The sequence below is a fragment of the Sinocyclocheilus rhinocerous genome, unplaced genomic scaffold, assembly GCF_001515625.1.
Source record: "Sinocyclocheilus rhinocerous isolate Xijiao unplaced genomic scaffold, SAMN03320098_v1.1 scaffold996, whole genome shotgun sequence".
NCBI classification, from domain to species: Eukaryota; Metazoa; Chordata; class Actinopteri; order Cypriniformes; family Cyprinidae; genus Sinocyclocheilus; species Sinocyclocheilus rhinocerous.
The window spans coordinates 758,638-779,413 of NW_015660490.1; the positions used below are offsets into that span (position 1 = coordinate 758,638).

The 20,776-nt window shown below is 36.8% G+C and overlaps 1 protein-coding gene across 1 annotated transcript in view; it reads right to left on the reverse strand.

Moving 5' to 3' along the window:
* The window catches only part of egln2 (egl-9 family hypoxia-inducible factor 2), a 24,745-nt gene extending 8,420 nt beyond the window's left edge, over positions 1-16,325 (reverse strand). Inside the window, exons 1-2 of the mRNA XM_016534063.1 lie at positions 16,098-16,325; positions 14,064-15,385 (exon numbers count right to left, since the gene is read on the reverse strand). Coding sequence (XP_016389549.1) covers positions 14,064-15,158 — 1,095 coding nt within the window. The 5' untranslated portion in view covers positions 15,159-15,385; positions 16,098-16,325. The remainder of the gene's footprint in view (positions 1-14,063; positions 15,386-16,097) is intronic.
* Positions 16,326-20,776: the final 4,451 nt, after the last annotated feature.

A 20,776-nucleotide genomic window follows, 5' to 3' on the forward strand; every position in this document is an offset into this window, starting at 1 on the left:
TGGCCAGGATGCCGGGGTTACACCCCTACTCTTTTTCGAAGGACATCCTGGGATTTTTAATGACCACAGAGAGTCAGGACCTCGGTTTAACGTCTCATCCGAAAGACAGTGCTTTTTGTCAGTATAGTGTCCCCGTCACTACACTGGGGCGTTAGGACCCACACAGAACACAGGGTGAGCACCCCCTGCTGGCCTCACTAACACAAAAACTTAGTGTAGTACTTTTATTATAGCTTCTAAAACAAAATAACTTAAAACTATTTTTTTTTTTTTCAGGTTGTCAAATGTTATGAAATAAAATACATCAATTATATATATTAAATAAAATACATAAAACAAAAATTGTTACTTTAAAAAATGTCATAATTATTTAAAAAAAAAACTTTATATATATGAATGATTACACCACTTAAATTAAAAATGTTGTTGAAAGATTTTTTATAACATTTTTCTTTGATTTACACTACTGTTCAAAAGTAAGATTATTATTATTATTTTTTTAAATAACGATACGAAATTAATCTTGAGCACCAAATCAGCATATTAGAATGATTTCTGACGGATCATGATGATGCTGAAAATTCAGGAATAAATTATCACAGGAATAGAGTATATTTTAAAATATATCATAATTATATATTATTATATATTATAAATATATTATATTTAATTAACTTTAAAATATATTACAATTTATTATATATTATAAATATAATTTATTTATTTAAAAATATAATGTATACTGTTTTACAGAAAACAGTTATTTTGAATTGTAATAGTATTTCAAAATACTACTGTTTTACTTTACTTTTGATCAAATAAATGCAGCCTTCGTAAACATATTCAACAAACATTCTTTCGAAAACATTTAAAAAAACATACTGATATAAATAAGACTATATTTAGATTTATTATAATTTATTGTACAGTATGTGGAATATAATGTGTTTTTTTAACCTTAAACCGCATAAACACATTTCATTACACCAAATACACCAAATAATGTTATTTTTAGCAGCATCATATGACCACTTTAAAGCAACATTGTTTTGATCATGTAAGATCCTTTCAAGCCTTGATAGTCATGTAGATATTGAGTACAGGTTGTGCTGAGATAAAAGAGTGTTAACCTGATGATGAGAGCGCACGGGATAAGTAGGACATAAGGGTTAGATAAGGACACACACACACTCCAGAACACACACACACATCAGGCCTACAAAAACAAATTCAGAGTAGAAGAAAAGTGGAATTTACCTTTGAACTAACTGACATTTACATGCACGTCATTATCTGATTCAGGTCCATATTCTGATTAAGTTAAAAAAAAAAAAATTCTTTAAAAAGGAATGTTACTTTGTAAACCATGTAATTAACGTTTATTGCAAATTTTTTTTGTGCCATTTTTACACCACACCTTATTAGTTTTGTAACTTAAAATTAAATAAATAACATGCATCATTTATGTCTCTCATTTATGAAGCTTGCTTATATTGTCCCACAGAAATGTAAAAAATGTAAAAAGAAAAAAAAAGCTTTATGAATGATTTACACATTTTTCAAAACATCACATATTTTTTTCTGTGGAACAAAAAGATATTTTGAGAAATATTTTAGAAGGATATTTTGGAAGTCAACGGTCACCAAAATGTATCAAAATTCTCCAAAATATTTTATTTTACTTGAAATCGCATCATATGACCCCTTTAAAATTAAATAAATAACATGCATCATTTATGTCTCTCATTTATGAAGCTTGCTTATATTGTCCCACAGAAATGTAAAAAAAATGTAAAAAGAAAAAAAAAGCTTTATGAATGATTTACACATTTTTCAAAACATCACATATTTTTTTCTGTGGAACAAAAAGATATTTTGAGAAATATTTTAGAAGGATATTTTGGAAGTCAACGGTCACCAAAATGTATCAAAATTCTCCAAAATATGTTATTTTGTGTTCCACAGAAGAAAGAAAACCATGCAGGTTTGAAACAACATGAGGGTGAGTAAATGAAAATAGGAATTTCATTTTTGTGTAAACTACCCCTTTAAGAAAGAGGACTGTTTGCTCATGCAAGACTCACAACCACAATGCTAGGGCGTTGTGGATGGTTGCTAAGGTACTCTGAGTAGTTTTCAGCATGTGAATGCTATAGGATGTTCTGGGTGGTTACTTACTCATCTTGACAGTTTATTTTACAGTAATGTCTAACTGAATCTTAAATTCCTAGAACACATACAGTAATACTTTAGCCTAAAGCTCCCATTAATTTCTGACTCGGACCTTATGCTATTAGTTATTAAGTGGATGAATGCAAATAAAGTAATGCTAGTGATGTTTTGTTTGGTACGTTCCTCTCTCTGGGAGGGGCATGTGAAGTCTGCCATGTGGCTGATGCTGTTCCCTCCTTTTTATCCTTTCCCCAGTCACGTCTTCCCAAAATCGAATGATTTCTATGCATACTAGAATGAAACCTTTCTCTGAAAGCACTGGATTAGAGAGAAAGGAAGATGGGCACGGGCACCCACACTCCTGCAGCATACACCGTGCTACATGTCTTGTTTCCAGGGTAACGGTGAGAAATATTTTGGCCGGCTAAAAAGTAAGGGGTCTGATAAGGCTCGGGAGAGGAGACGGAGAGGAAAAAGAGAACTAATGGGAGGGTTGATCAAGGACAATCAGAGCACTGGAGAGAAAACGAGGGAGTTACGCGGCCCCAGAGGAACAGAGATGTGAGACCAGAGCCATTCTGATGCAATGGGAAAAGCTGCAACCTTTTTGATGTGGCTTTATTATTGAAATGTTCTTTACTCTCTGGGACAATTTACATAGCCTTGCTTTAACCGGTTCAACATATTTCTAGAATCAAAAAGTGCTATCAACACTCCAAAATTACCTAAATATTAGGGTTGCAACAACTAATTAATAATGATAATGAAAACAGTAGACAATGTGTGACATTCAAATAAACAGCAACACTCTGATAACCATCAGCTCTTGATAAACACCCCACAATGAAAGTAAACTGTGTTTACATGCATTTTTAAAATCACTTGGGCTTTATCCGGTTTTGATATCAAACCTAAACAAACATGTAGACAATGTATTAACTGCTAGAATGAAGATTGCATTCAAGGTTTTGGCTTACAAGATATTTGTGCCAGTTGTGACCTTTACACAATTAAAGATCAGTGTTTAAGGCATTTATGTAACCTTGAATATTAGGGATGCACCGATACCACTTTTTCCAGTACTCGCCCGATACCGATACTTTTATTTTTGGTACTTGCCGATACCGAGTACCGATACCGATATTTGTATTGCATTTGTACATTTTTTTTATATTGGGTACAGAAAACAAAAGAGCATGTATAATGTTAGTTGGTTAGCTTCATTTATCAAATAGATACAGTCAAACCAAAATTTATTTGGACACCTTTAACATTTCTCACATTATCACAGTTTATTCGCTATAGTTTAGAAAATGGTAATAAAATATGACAAGAACTCAGAGTTAAACTGTGTCAGAACAAATTCAGCTTGATAATGTTAGATAACTTTGATAGAAAGGTATGTATCCAATGTCATGTCTGTTAGAATGCAAACTTGCTGTAAAATTCATGCAAAATTGTTTTTTTAAAGACTTTTTCACATTTTCGGTTATCAGATGAGAACTGTATTTCTCAGGCGAAGTTCTGGTCTTTATTTTTTAAATTGTCTGTTGCCGAATAAGCCATAATTCTCATTAGAAAGTGTGTCTCTGATCTTGTATTTGACTTTTAACATCTGTAAACAGCTTTAATGGCTTGGAGAGTTATGTTTTTGACACTGTCCGAGTGGAATACATTTGGTCACTCATTAAAATAAATCTCTGTACTAATTCCTCCTCATTATGCTGCTATATTAAAGATGTTTTAAGGTCACGATCCTGTGAAATACTATAGTATAAACATATATATTTTCTATATGTATACTCTTGCCTGATCAATGTGATTGAGCTGGTCAGTCATCATTCATTATCTGGTGAAGAGCACCATCTTGTGGAAAAACACCAAAATACAGCTGGAAGGGCGAATCTCAAGCATTTTACGAATGTCAACCAAAATGAGAAAGATTACATTGTGGCATTCAGTTATCTTTACTAGTCTACCTCCATACATTACATTTTAATTGTAAAATGACTTGTGAAGTATTATTGTATTGAATATATTTGAAAACTACAAACTAAATTACATTTTGACTTTATTTTATGTTGGGGTGAAATATAATGTACAGTATAAGTGTAAAAGCAACCTACTTTTTTTTTCTTGCATGATTATTGCTGTTAATTACTAACACAAATGATGACAATAAGGTTACCCATAAACAATAATTTAGCTCATTAACTCCACAAGATCATTTTGTCGAGGTAATGGCATCCTTATGTCATGACCACACAACATGAAGTCATATCCTAGAGATCCTGCGTCGAGGGAACTACATCCTTTTCTTTTCTTAGCTATTTTTTGTCTTGTTTTCCAGTTCAAACATTTAAACATCCTCCCAGCAAACACAGCACATACACATACTTTTTTTTAGCTAATGTTCCAGAAACATTGTGGGCATGTCCTTAAAAGATGTCGCAAGTTATGTTGCAGTGCTTTGGTACTCTGGTCCACAGATAACTTTCAGTCATTTTATTATCTTTGTTGAGATAAATGCCATTTGAGTATTATTTTAGAAATGTAATGCATGCTGTTCAACGCTGAAAGAAATGGATGAGGTGGTTTGTAGTTCTGCAGTTCTTTTTTTTTTTTTGCAGTCCTTGCAGTGGAGCAAATGCACAAAAACACTACAACAACTTACAATTGCTCATGCATTAAGAATTAACACATTTAACATTTGAAATGTCTGAAATTCTGAATATTGATTTTCAGCATGATGTCGGAACCACTCCCCTCATGACTCATTTCCAGGCAACAATCAATAATGCATTTCTTGATCTTGATGGCCAATCCAACATTTATTACGTGTAACGTAACATTAGAGCTGCTCCATTGCAGCGGCTTAGTACTGTAATCACGTGCTTTGCTGTAATAATGCAGGGAACCACTCGTTATAAATCTCCTAACTGTGATATTTTCAGAAATGGAAGTCGCGTTTTTTCATCTGAAACGTGCTGCGGTTTATATTCAAAAGCCACTCATATAATGCAGCAACACTCATGAAGCAAGCAAAACACGCGCAACGCGTGCACGTATTTGTACTGGTACGGTATGAGAGTAACAAGTAGTACAGCCTAGCGCATTTCACACAGGCTGTTAGATTCACTTTCGCCAGAAAGTCGTGTATGCCTACGGTTAAAAATAAATTGTTTATAGTGAATGCCCCTATAAATGGTCTTATTTTTAAGATTTAGTTTTAATCCAAATGATGCGTGTGCTCAGTGACTGAACATCGAAGATCACACAAGAGAAGTGCGCGCTCTCTCTCTCTCCCTCCCTCCTTACCGTTAAGTAACTTGTGCATTGTTTTACTTGTTTTTGATATATTACTGCTGAACTACAAACTTTCCAGTGATGTCTGTGAGAAAGGTATATTCACTCGACAAGCTCGCGCATCTGCGCCGCCGCGCGCTCAATCCACTCAGCGTGCTTTGCTCATCAGCTCACGCACATCAGCTATACAGCCGTTAATACTGAATGCTTAACATTATATTCATTGCATACATATACTTCGTAGACATCCTTAATCTCTAATAACTCCATTCTGCGGTCTGTTGTTCTGTTGTCGGTGTTTCTTTGTCTGAATATGGCACTTGTCACATGCTGTGTGGTATCGAAGTTTGGTATCGGGGCATTTTAACGAGTACTATTCTCGTCACTTCATAAAATTCAGATTGAACCACTGATGGCAGATGCTTTAAGAGACTTGGATTCCAAATGTGAGTTTGGCGCTAATACAGATGACATGATCAGGGACCACTTAATCGAACATGTGGCAAGTCACCACATACGTGAAAGGCTGTTTTTCGAAACTGATTTGACCTTATCAAAGGCAATTACAATCGCTACTCAGATTGAGGCTGCGAGTGAACAAGCAAAAAGTATCGCAGGGGACCAGGCTATATCTGTGCAAGCCGTACAGTCTCAGTCACATGATGCTGTGGGTCGGAGGCGGCATAACGTATCACGCAAACACCCCAAGCCTTCTTCCTCTGGCTCTTTACCTTCAACTTCGTTTTCCTTCACATGCTACCGCTGTGGGTCTGATAAACATTTGGCCAATGCACAACACTGCCCTGCTATCCGTGCAAAATGTAAAAATTGCAAGAAAATGGGACATTTTGCCCATGTGTGTCGATCGACTGACACAAGTTCAGTGCATGAGATCCAACTGCCTGAGTACTGTTCTTTACATGCATGACAAGCAACAACAATTAAAATTGTTTGCCCTGTTTCCATAACAGCTTCTGATACTGTAGAGGTTTAGTTGATGGTGGATACTGGCTCATTCGTCTCCAGCCAAAGTCAATATACGATGCCAATTTTAATTCTGTGCCTCTTCAGACACCTACTGCTTGCCCTGGTCACATACTCACTTGCACCGATCCCAGTATTGGGTTGCTTACCCGTTACTGTGTCTAGAGATACTGCCACATGTTCCGCGAAACTTTTCACAGTTGATTCAGGCATTGCATTGCTGGGCATGGATCTAGTAAAAGGATTACACCTGTGCTTTGAGGGTCAACACTTGCTTTCTCCCCTTCTTACTACTGGATCTCAGGTTCCTTCTGCTGCTGTAATGTGCCTTTCAGGACCAGCCACACCTCCGAGCGCACCGGGATGCGCAAAAGGTTTTGTTCACAAAGTTAAGCTCTTAGGAAATGTTGCTCTGGTCCATCAAAAACCGCCGCTTACCTCTGTTTGTGTGCTCTGCTGTTTCCAAAGAGTTGGATCACCTTCTCAAAGAAGGGGTAATTGAAAAAATGGATGCGTCTCCCTGGCTTTCCCCGATCGTTGTCACGCAAAAGAAAATGGGTGGCATCCACTTGTGTTGATCTTAGAGAACCCAATAAAGCTATCATGACTGACAGTTATCCATTGCCACATATGAACTACCACATATGAGTTGCTCTCACTACTTAGTGTGGCTACATTATTCTCGACTATTGATCTTCAAAGAGCGTACCATCAGGTCATGTTGCACCCTGAGAGTAGAGACTTAACTGCTTTCAGGATTACTAGGATGTACTACTAGGATGTACGGATTGGCCTCGGCTCCGTCGGCATTCCAGAAAATGATGTGCATTTTATTGCAAGATCTACCAAACGTGGCAACTTACTGCTGAGGAGCACGAACACTCCCTGAAAGCCGTTCTGCAATGTCTGCAGGATTCTGGACTAAAAAAAAAACACAAAAAAGCCTGTCAAACAGTGCCTAATTACTAGACTAAGTTATCTTTTGCATCTGATTGTGCCAATAAAAACACGCAAGGTTTACATATAAGCAGTTGGTTATGTCTAAAGTGAAGGTAAACAGTCGAGAGAAAAACGCATGCATGCCTGTATATTAGATGCGTGCTGTGACAGCAAACTATAGTACTAAACATGCTGCCAGTTTGTCATTAAAGGGATAGTTCACCCAAAAAAATTTAAATAAATATAGAACTGAACTGGATGATGACATGACTTTAGCTGGAAAAATGACTCTTTGTTATGGTCTTGCGTTATTGACAAACTATTTTCCTGTTTGACACTGTAAAGCTGCTTTGACACAATCAGTATTGTATAAAGCGCTATATAAATAAAAGTTACTTGACTTGACTCTTCTAAAACAAGGGGACAAAGTGCATGTTAAGCTTCCATGGCATGTGCCAAAAGGACACCCAGGATTTTCAGAGCCAAAAGAGATCAGAAAGCAGGTGGGAAGGAATACTTTCATCCTTTCGGACGGTAGAAAATGACATGCATCACAACTGGTGCTGTCTCCTGCTGGATCGAACAGAGTCGATGTGACTGATTGGCTTATGCAGCCCCCTCACGAGCAGGTCCAGGTACACAGATCTGGACCTGGTGATTGTGTTTCACCTCGTCTTCAGCGGTGAGAGATATCCTCCAAATTGGTTAAAAGACTATGTGCACTAAAAGCCAAACGCAAATAACTGAATTATATCATATATTCCACAAAACTTTAAAACACTGTTTGAAGGAGAGCACTGGATCTATTACCAAAAAAAAACAAAAACAAAACTCTATTCAACCAAAATAAACAACAAACTAACTGATTATCAAAAGTTGAAGAACTACTAAATATCAAGCCCTCGTCAACCTTTTGCAAAAGCATGTGAATGTCATAGTATAGCGTTCCCATTCCGAGGTTTGCGGTATGAGATTTTTCCTCCAGGCATAAACGTATGACTGAACACAGGTGTGAAGTCGCACATCAACACTGACTTCTTCTCAAACCTCTGATCATTTACACATGCAAGCAGCAATCTTACACTGGTGTGACATACTGTAAGGTAAAAGCAAAAAGTATTCACTGCAGATTAAGGCTGATGCGAGCTGATGCGAGAACAGCGACTGATCCGACCCACTGAACAGAAGACTCATGCGGGAGGAGAAAAGAGCTCTAACGAAAGAGCTGCAGTGAACATGCTGACACCGTCCTGAGATTCATAAAAAGGTCATCCAGATCAGGTTTCTAACTGCAACAGCAATGACGGGATGTGATTACAAGAATTTCCACATGGTCCTGAGCTGTAGTCTGGCTTTGCATTCATAACACTCCCGCAGCTATAAAAATTACTGTGTATTCAGATACAGAGACTCAATAATGCATGGAAGCTACGCTAGTAGTCGGAATATTTAAGTCTCTTATGCTCACTCTGCATTCATTTAACATATATAGTGACATATCAGGGGTGTGAAGTAACGAATTACAAATACTCACGTTACAGTAATTAAGTAGGTTTTATCAGTAATTGTACTTTTTTTAAGTAGTTGAAAAATTGTGTACTTTTACTTTTACTTACACTTTTTGTTCCGTTCAGTTGTGGATGCTGCTGATTCACCGTGACCGCCGCGGCTCAGCAAAGAGACATGCGTGTGTTTGTGTGTGTTTTCCTTTGAAAAAGTTTCCCCAGAAATAACTCGCTATTTAGTGCATTTTTCCTTACAAATTGTATTATCAGCAAAACGATTTGCCATCCTTCTAGAACAATGTGCATTTATGTTAAAATTGTAACATAAATGATCAAGTTTACTTATTTTTATTTCTTTATTGCAAAACGCTAAAACTGGCACCGTTTTGGAGAGAAATGGGCTCTCATTTGAACCCATATCATGGTGTGTGATGCTGAACTATGAGTTTCTAATGGTGTTTGTATTTGCACTGTTCTAAACATTAATATTTTATGTGCAACAACAGCATGCTGTCTCAGTGGCCTGACACATGATTTTAAATCTATTTTTTCAAACTCTGATTTAAATGGGGATGATTGTACTGAGAATAACTTTCATCTCATGAGTACTTTTAAATAGGCTACTCTTTTACTCTTACTCAAGTAGTTTTTTGGACAAGTACTTTTACTCTACTCACACTACATTTTTTGGAAGGTAATGGTACTTTTACTTGAGTATATTTTTTCAGTTATCCCATCCAAAGTGCACACACACAGCAGAGAACACACACCGTGAACACAGTTGGGGGTTCGGTGCCTTGCTCAAGGGCACCTCAGTCATGGTACTGAAGGTGGAAGAGAGTGCTGTACATTCACTCCCCCCACCTACAATCTACAATCCCTGCCGGTACGAGACTCGAACCCGCAACCTTGGGTTACGAGTCCGACTCTCTAACCATTAGACCACTATTTTTTTTTACCACAAACTTTTGAATCATAGTGTATCATGGTTTCTTCAAAAATATGAAACAGCACAGCTGTTTTCTGAAGGATCACGTGACACTGAAGACTGGAGTAATGATGCTGAAAATTCAGCTTTGCATCACATGGATAAATTACATTTTAAAATATATTCAAATAGCAAACAGTTCTTTTTAATAAAATTCCACAATATTACCATTTTACTGTATTTTGCATTAAATAAATGCAGGCTTGGTGAGCATTAGAGACTTTACATTTACAAAAAAACGTTTAAAATAAAAAGGCACCCCCTTAGCTGTTATAAATTCACTGTAAACCACGGCTTCACGGGGCTTATTGCTTTTATAAAACGGTTATTCCATAGTAAGGTTTCACAAAATAAAACAGAGCAAATAAAGTGTAATGATATTAATAAAAACATTATTCTTCCACCAATCAATGTAGTTCCTCAGAAACAGTTGTGGTTGCAACAAAGTGGTTGCAGAGCAACACACAAACGTAAACAAAGGTGTATGTTTGTAGAGTAATACTCGCATACTAACTGAGCAACTTGTTTTCTCAACTGTTTGTGATGTCAGAAAGTCTCAATTACTCTCATATTTCAACCTGACAAAAAATGTAATTCTCATTTTCAGATCCAGGGTTTGTTTTTGCGATTTTTGTCTGATAAGCTCTGATACGGTCTCACGAGCACAATGAGCATACTGTATATACAAGCATGCACACACACCTTACACGCAAGCGATGCACTTTAGTGGCAGCAAGAATATGTTGTTTGTATATGGGCTGGAGATTGATAGACTGACAGAGGAGTCTTCAAAGCCAGAGAAACACTGAACTGGGATCAGATACGACTGCATTTCTCAGACTGGTAGTTGAGAACGGTGTAACAGTGAGAAACACAACACAGACAGTCAATATCTTGTCTGATACACTCAACCGCAACTTCCTGAATGCAGTTGTGCACTGTCTGCTGGTGACTGTGTGTGCCAGTTTTAGCCTTAAAGTAATAGCTAAACTAGCATCTACTGATATTAACAAATTGAATAAAGGGGAAAGCTGTCACACATAGATGTTGGCTAGATCTCTGAAACTATAAAGGCGAGGTGACATTCGTGAATTTTCAGCTCAATTTTGTACTTCAAAAGATGTCCATTGTCCACTGTCAATAGTGTAGTGATAGACAAAGTAAAACTCACACAGAAGTCATTTTCAGATCAAGCAGCTTTCTGTTGAAAAACTTGAACGTGATATGAAACCTATGTGGGGAACTTCTTCACCCTTAAACAAAATTTCAGATTCCATTGATTCCTATTGAAATGACTGGATTTTGCCGGCAAAATTTCATTATCAATGGTAAATGTGACCGCAACTTAAGTTACGTTCACACGGCGAGCCTTAGTGCTGCTCAATTCTGATTATTGCTCAGATCCAATTTTTTTGTATAGCTGCTCACATTGTTATTTTAAATGTGGCCAATATCAGATTTCCAGTGTGAACAGATCATGGTTCTGAATTGACCCGCATGCCCAAAAGAACAATACAAACATGTTTGCCAGGTTTTCACAACAAAATCCACCCAATTGCTTCTCAAAACTAGTCCAAAACTAGCCCAGTCGTGTTCTGGGGAGGTAAATATCGCGTTAGTGGGGTCACTTTAACCCAGAGTTGAAAAACAACACACGGCAACAGTAGTTGCCAATTACTAATTCTGCAGGAAAACTGTGGACTTGGCAACACTTGAGCTGTCATGCGGAAGTAAACACGGAGGACATAAAGTAAGCGGTTATGCGTTTATTTATAGTGTGATCTGCCACAGAAGACAGCGAAAATAAAGACAAGGATGTGACAGAAGAGAGCAGAGTTTTGAAACTTTTATACGAGCCCCCATGTTTTGCTTGTAAATAGAGTTGTCACTGTAATACTTGTGAGTTTTGACACATCACTGTACTTCCACTGACTACCATTCGCAACTGTCTTGATAACTTTGGGTATGTAAAATCTTTGAAGTGACTCCCTTGAGTGCAGAATCGGGACAAATGTTGATCAAGAGTGACGTAAAAGTCACATGAATTCAGATATGACTGTTCAGACTGCAGTTGCATTGCAAAACTGACCTGTATCGGATTTAGTATCGGAATTGGAATTGAAAAGATCAGATTCCATGTGATTTGTGCTGTTCACACTGTCATGAGAAAAACAGATCACATGTGAGCAAAAAAAAAAATCGTCTTAAATTTGCACCAGATGTTGGATAAACCTGTCAACACAATAAAACCATGCTATTCGGGTAAGATTTTAGATCTTAAATGGAAATTCTGTCATCATTTACTCATGATGATGAGTCATGTTGTTCCAAACCTGTTATGCGTTTCTTTTTTCTTTTGAACAGAAGACATTTTGAAGAACGTTTGTATCCACAGTTGCTAGTAGCCACTGACTTCCATAGTATGGAAAAAATACTAGGGAAGTTAATGGCCACCAGCAACTGTTCGGTTACCAACATTCTTTAAAATATCTTATTTTGTGTTCAACAGAAGGCAATTGCTTCTCAAAACTAGTCCAAAACTAGCCCAGTCGTGTTCTGGGGAGGTAAATATCGCGTTAGTGGGGTCACTTTAACCCAGAGTTGAAAAACAACACACGGCAACAGTAGTTGCCAATTACTAATTCTGCAGGAAAACTGTGGACTTGGCAACACTTGAGCTGTCATGCGGAAGTAAACACGGAGGACATAAAGTAAGCGGTTATGCGTTTATTTATAGTGTGATCTGCCACAGAAGACAGCGAAAATAAAGACAAGGATGTGACAGAAGAGAGCAGAGTTTTGAAACTTTTATACGAGCCCCCATGTTTTGCTTGTAAATAGAGTTGTCACTGTAATACTTGTGAGTTTTGACACATCACTGTACTTCTACTGACTACCATTCGCAACTGTCTTGATAACTTTGGGTATGTAAAATCTTTGAAGTGACTCCCTTGAGTGCAGAATCGGGACAAATGTTGATCAAGAGTGACGTAAAAGTCACATGAATTCAGATATGACTGTTCAGACTGCAGTTGCATTGCAAAACTGACCTGTATCGGATTTAGTATCGGAATTGGAATTGAAAAGATCAGATTCCATGTGATTTGTGCTGTTCACACTGTCATGAGAAAAACAGATCACATGTGAGCAAAAAAAAAAATCGTCTTAAATTTGCACCAGATGTTGGATAAACCTGTCAACACAATAAAACCATGCTATTCGGGTAAGATTTTAGATCTTAAATGGAAATTCTGTCATCATTTACTCATGATGATGAGTCATGTTGTTCCAAACCTGTTATGCGTTTCTTTTTTCTTTTGAACAGAAGACATTTTGAAGAACGTTTGTATCCACAGTTGCTAGTAGCCACTGACTTCCATAGTATGGAAAAAATACTAGGGAAGTTAATGGCCACCAGCAACTGTTCGGTTACCAACATTCTTTAAAATATCTTATTTTGTGTTCAACAGAAGGGAGAAATTCATACAGGTTTGAAACAACTGAGGGTGAGTAAATAAAAAAAAACAAAATTCATTTTTGGGTGAACTATCCCTTTAACAAGAATGTTTTGCATGTACTGTAAGGTCAGGGCACTTTGTCACATTTTAGATGTTCATTTTATACCATTGTTTGCTGAAAAGCCTGTTTTATGGTTAGTCATTTACAGTTATAGATAGTTTCATTGTGACAACTTACCCCATATAGTTTGTAAATAAACTATATCTTATTTTCATGTGCAATAATGGTTGAAATTTTAAATAGTTTTTTTTTCTTTGTGCCTATACAGATATTGACTTTCACAAAGTAAACCTACCCCGAGAAATGTTTACTGCAGTAAAAGTGTGACAGCTATTCCAAGTGTTACCACACATGGTCCAAACAAAAACAATATTTCACCCAAAAATTATAATTCTGTCATCACTTTCTCCACCCTCATGTCATTTCTAACCTGTATGACTTTCTTTATACTGCTAGAAGGCATATTTTTTAATATTTCGAAGCATGTTTTTGACAATTTAGTTACACCATTGACTTCCATTGCTTCACAAAATATCTTCTTTTATGTTCCACAGAAGAAAGAAAGTTATAGTTTTGGAGCGACATGAGTAAATGAAAACAGGATTGTCATTTTTAAGCACAGATATGCCACCTCATCGCCTCTCACTCACCTTGGTGCGGCCATTTATGACATAATTCCCCAGCTGTCCATTGGCCGCACTGCGCATGACGGCCTCATCAATGTGAGCCATGAGGCTTCCAATGTTCTCGCAGCCGGGCTCGTTGCCTTCGACCCAGGCTATCTGGTCTCCACGGATGTTCTTAGATGGGATGTTTTTTTTGCTGACCAACTGGCCTCCTCGGAACTTCCCGCTGTTATTTAGAGTCTCCACTTCCTCCAGAACCTTACAGCCCAGTCGATCGCCCAGGAAGCCATCTTTGACACAAATGCCGTAAAACTTCATAGAAGGAACTATGTACTGCTGAGCCATGTGCTCTGGAGACCAGTCTGCACTGGTGGCCACCGCAGGCGGCGCGGACCGCACCTCGGCCTGGCCAGGGGATGCATGGTTCACTGCAACTTTGTGCCCATTGTGATGGACCCAAACGGGGGATGACATGGAGCTGGGAACGCCACCGGTTTTGTGTTGGTAATTGGTTACGAGGGGCGTAACAGCCCCTGTGCTTTTACTAGAGTCTGTTCTGGAGTCCGTTTCAAGCCTCCTCCTTTTGCATTCAAGCGGAGGATACGGAGGGTCCGGTCCATGGGACGTTTCTGAAGAACCGCTAGATCCAGATCCCATTGTGGGACAACCACCATGGGCCCCAAAGTCTCTGTTTTCCTCATCTTTTCTGCTCTGGTGCAGGAGTTGTCTGAATCGCACATCTCCACAAGGCTTCTTCAAAGGCCTGTCCCCATTAGCTGTGAGTCCCCCATTGGGGGTCTCCACTAGTCTATTTGGATGTAAACACCCGCTTTGCGTCTGCGCAGGCACACATTGATAACTTTCTTCAGCTGTAGGTGAAAGGGATACCACTCCACCATTATACAAAGGCAAGCCGCTCTTGGACTCCTTCAAAAGCTTGATCCCGGATCCAGATCTAGACGCATGTCCTGCCAGCAGCTCCTCCGCCGTGGTCGCGTTCAGACCCATTGTACTCACCGCGTGAGACTCACAACAGCCATTGGTGACTCTCTCTTGCGGTGAACAGATACTCTGGCGTGCGTGTGTATTTAACAGGTTCGTGTTTTGCAGTCTCTCCATGTCATGTCGTCTACTCCTGGATGCGCACGTAGCTCACGTCCAATCTTCATTTTCTGCAGAATCCGCTCTGCTCATGCCTTCCTGGCGGCGCTGTTATCACGAAGCTCCTCAGTAAACTTTCACAGCACACCACAAATACGGTCCTTTTCTTCGGTTTATTAGTTGTTTATTACAGAATTAACTACTTTCCATGGCTGTTTATTTCCTGGGCACGGGTTTATGAGCGTCTAAAGACAGAGTAACATCGGTTAAAACATTAAAAAACATCACTAAAACATTATTAGGCACGTTAAAACTAACGCACATTATAAATCTGCGCAGTCATACTCTCTATAATTTTAATAATGTCATATGGATAGATGAAATGTAGTGTAATGAAACAACAACAATAATAATAATAATAATAGCTAATAAAATTATATTAACTTTTGACTGATACTGAAAGAAATACATTTATCTTTAGAACAAAGTCCAGACCGTCATAAACCAACATAAGATAAAACGATTAATTAAAAAATTACGTGTAGGCTATATATACCGAAAATGACAAACGTTAAAATAATTATTTTTAATTAATATGAGATGGGCCTGTGGATAAAATATTAATAAAATGTGTGCAATAAAATATATTTGTAGACGCATATATTTTTAATATACAAAGTTTGAACGCCAAAAGCTTTATGCATAACGTTCTGAAATATATTTTAACAAAAAATAACGATGTACGTGAAATAAAACATAATTAAACCAGTGAAATGATTGGGCACCCAATCCATTAGTTTAAGACACATTGCTTTAAATATTTAGACTAGTTGTATAATACTATGCATCATGGTAATCTGGTAATATTACTTGTCTGTTCATAAAGTTAAACCAAAATCTTAACTACGAGGATAGAAATATTGCCGTATTTTGGCTTAAGTTACTGTAGCTACTTACCTTTAGACGGTAAAGCCACTATAAAAGACCAGCAGCGATTATAAAGAATTTCCAGTGTCCGCTCGCCCATTTCAGATGGTAAAAAATAATTAAAACAACGTTTTCACAGGCAACACTGTAATTTCTGTCCCTACAATTCTTGGTGAACAAAGAGTAAGAATGCTGCGTATCTGATAAAACACTGTGCGGGTGGTGAAATTACACATCCTACTATGGCCAAGTCCTAGCTCATTAATATTAATTCAGCATGCTCATGAAGCGTCCAATCAAGCAACCTAATAAATATTAACGAGCCTAGTCTTACCCATAGTAGGATTAGTAAACTCGCTTCCGGGTATGACAGCGCGCCCCTCCCCTTCTCTCTCTCCATGAGCGGCTCTGTCACTTACACGTGCGCACCTTCGCATCACGTGACCCTGACCGCCACAATAACAACAGCGGCTCATCAGAATGTCACACAAAATGTAGACATAAGTATGAAATAATTCGTTCAGATGTCTATATATATTAACCTATATATATATATATATATATATAAATATATTATATTTAAATCTATTCTACCTTTTCGTTACATGAAAGCAACATCAAAACTGTATTGAACACTTTTAATAATGCCTTCATCATTTAGTTGTTACTTTTATTATGACTTTTATTTCTAGATTTTTTTTCTCCCAGACTCAGACTTTAAATCGTGAAGAAAATAAAAAAATTAAAATAGTAATAGTAACAATAATAATAATACAGTAATAATAATATATTATATGATAAATATAATTATAAATGGTAAAATATAAATGATAAATTATCTATATTTATAATCTAAATAAATAATCTAAAATAATAATCTACTTAATATAATAAACATTCATTTAATATAAAACAACATTTTTTATTATTGTGTTTTGGACATATTTTGTATTATTTCACACAAAAAATGTGAAAAACAAAATGTACTTAACTCTAGAAGCGTTTGAAGAGCTCATCTGTTTAGCAACCATTTAGGCTGTAGTACTGAAACAACTCCCACACAATCCCTCAGCGCGCACACACACACACAGGTTTGTTTTTGTGAAAAGTGGGGACATTCCATAGGCGTAATGGTTTATCTACTGTACAGACCGTATATTCTATTGTCCTACACCAACCCTACCCCTAAACCTACCCCTCACAGGAAACTTTGTGCTATTTCAGATTTTCAATACACTCCATTCTGTGTGATTTATAAGCGTTTTGAAAAGTGGGGACATGGGGTAATGTCCTGAAAAGTCACGTTCTCCTTGTAATACCTATGTCATACCCTTGTCATTATACAAATTTATGTCCTCATTTGTCACAAAAACGCGCGCACACACACACACACACACACACAGTCAGTCAGTCTTTTCTCATGTCATTCTAAGTAACTAAATGACTCATTCTTCTCCATCCACCAGTCGGCTTAATAGTAATGCAATCTAGCCATGAGTCACAGACTTTCCTGGTAATGTAATAGGTCTTCACTTTCTAGGGTGTATGAAATATGACAACTCAAAGAATGATTCCTTTTATAATCACATTTTGTGAAGTTATTGGTCATATTGGTCAACAGTAAAGCACAGAATAAATAGAAAAGAGTCTGGAAGCAATAAATGAAGACTAAGTATGTTGTGTGAATAAATTATTACTGTAAAATCCATATACAGATACAATAGTGGTATACTTTAAGTAATTCACAGTAAAAACAAACCTTGACCAAATTTTCAAAACTTCCTAGTGTTTAACTTCTATAAGCTAAAAATGTCATAACTTTGTAAATAAACTACAGCATGTGGGCATTTCCTGACATTTCAGTTCAGTAAACCTTAAGTTAACCTGCTTTTTCTAGTGGTTTGGATAACTGTCTTGATGCCTTTATTGGTTATGATTTAGTGTGTTGGGCAAAGTATCTGTGTGTTATAAATAAAATGTTTTCTTTTCATGTTTGTTCATGCTAATAAGAGAAATAGCCATGGTAAAGCAAAAAGATATGAGGGCAAGGACATAAATATCATTATTAGTGTATGGTTTGTGTGTCTGTTGTCTGACTCTTATTTTCATGTTTTTATAGCAGGATAACATAGTAACCAATGCCAAGGTCATCGCTCTCTAGCAGCTGAGCTGAAGTTTCTCAGCAAGCGCCATGCTCAAGAGTGCCAGACTGCACGTATACATTTTCTACTCAACTTATAGTATGCATAATCATATTCATATTTTTAGTTATTAACAGCATGAAACTGCTTGATAATCTTAAAGTGTAGTTCTTTTTCCAGTTTAAAAATGTAATAAATACAAAAAGGATTAGTTGTTAATAAAGGTTTAAGTAATTTTAAGGCCAGTGGTTTTACAGTAACATATAAACACCAGAAGGACTGTTTTGTATACTCCCCACAGCACATATGATAAATATTTCATCAACAGTTATAGAAGTGTTATGGATTAAAGTAAATATCACATATCCAGAAGAGGGCAGTATTAAGTATAGACACCAAGGAAGTCTAACAAATGCAGATTGCATGATGCTTTTAGCTGAATTACACTAGGAAGGGAGTTATGCCATACTCACTGTAAACGACTGAGCACTTGATTTTTATATGTAATTTTTTATACACATAAATGTTATGCAAATTAATGACAGTACACGTAAAGAAATTAACAATATACATTTATTTTTAAAGTTGAACATATTTAGATATAAGCTTAGCATGTGCAGGATTGATGATGCATCAGCCAATGTGTTATTAAGGGAAATAAATAAAAACCCATTAATGTAAATGCCATTAATGTAAAATACAAAATCAGCAATTTCATTTATTTTTACAATTTAGTCAAATAATTGAATAACCAAAAGACAAAGGAGAATCCCAGTAAAAGAGATTCATCTGAAAAGTAAATTTATTATATGACATATATAAACATATGCATTTAACTGCCAGTATATTATGAAGAAATTAAAGATATGTAGTAATTAAAGATATGTCATAATAGCAACTTTTAAATTGAATGATATAATGTTTTAATGAAATGCAAAGATGACATATTGAATAATAACTCTGAATTACAATAATTATTAAATCTAAAAAAAGAAAGAAAAAATAAAAAAACATAAATGGATTAAAAAAAAAACAAATTTTCTTGATTTCAGCACAGGACATACATCTTTTAAAGGGGCCATATGATGTTGCTAAAAAGAACATTATTTGTGCATTTGGTGTAATGAAATGTGTTTATGCGGATTAAGGTTAAAAAAACACATTATTTTCCACATACTGTACATGGTTAGTTTTTAGGCCGCTACACACTTCCCTTCATTGGAAGATTGCTTCCAATCTTCATTGCCAGATTGCTAATGCTTGTTACTATAGATTTGTTTGTAGCTCAGTTGCAGCTCTGCAATAGTCTGGGGAATCTTGTCCCATGGAGCAATTGGGAAGCGCTGCTACTTCACCCCATACTTGGAGATTTGCTTTTAGATTATAGTCTTGTGCATAGTTTTGTGTTTATAAGTGTACACATTATGTTATTATGAAGTGCAAACTTATATCCATTAGAAACCACAAAATCCTCTCTCTTTGACAGCAGAAGACAGTAAAAAGCCATATTTTTAAATGGAATTTGAATGACTCTTTGGTTAAATCCTTTTCAACTCTGAAGTTTTTAAGCATTTTCCAGCAATTAAATCGCCTCTCAGTTCACAGTTCTGGTCGAGTCATTGCATTGAGGAAGACATCATGGTGACCTTGACAACAGAGCAAGGATGTTTAGTTATGCATGTGTTGTCATGATGAGCACACATGCTGCACAGAGGAGGTCCTTGTGTCAACAGACTATGCCTTCCACTTGGAACTTTCCATTAGAAACCACAAAATACTCTCTCTTTGACAGCAGAAAACAGTAAAAAGCCATATTTTTAAATGGAATTTGAATGACTCTTTGGTTAAATCCTATTCAACTCTGAAGTTTTTAAGCATTTTCCAGCAATTAAATCGCCTCTCAGTTCACAGTTCTGGTCGAGTCATTGCATTGAGGAAGACATCATGGTGACCTTGACAACAGAGCAAGGATGTTTAGTTATGCATGTGTTGTCATGATGAGCACACATGCTGCACAGAGGAGGTCCTTGTGTCAACAGACTATGCCTTCCACTTGGAACTTGAAAACAAGTGTGTCACTGTTAAAACCCAGTTTATGTGACCAGTGAAAATACTGCACAACAATGTAGAGTATAAATTACAACACTCTAAACGACACCTGAATTTCACCACTGTAAGGTGAAGCTCTTTAATTCGTATTGATGAAATACTTTTATGCCTGCATCACAATAAAGATGCTTCAAGAGCAGCTTCAGGATAACTCCACCAGCTTTATTGCAATAGTTAAGCAATAGTTTACTCAAAATGAAAAATTTTCATTTACTTTCCTCATGTTGTCACTTTCTTTCTTCTTTGGAACACAAAGGAAGATTGTTGGACTGACATTCATTATATGGACATGGTCAGATATCACATTCAAATGTTTACAGACAAGTTGTAAATGGTAGCTGGTCTTAGCTGGTCTCCCAGCCTGGCCAGCTAAGACCAGCCTGACGAGCTAAAGAAGTGTCCAAAACCCCTCTTAAACCAGCCTACTGACCAGCTGACCAGGCTGGACGACCAGCTAAA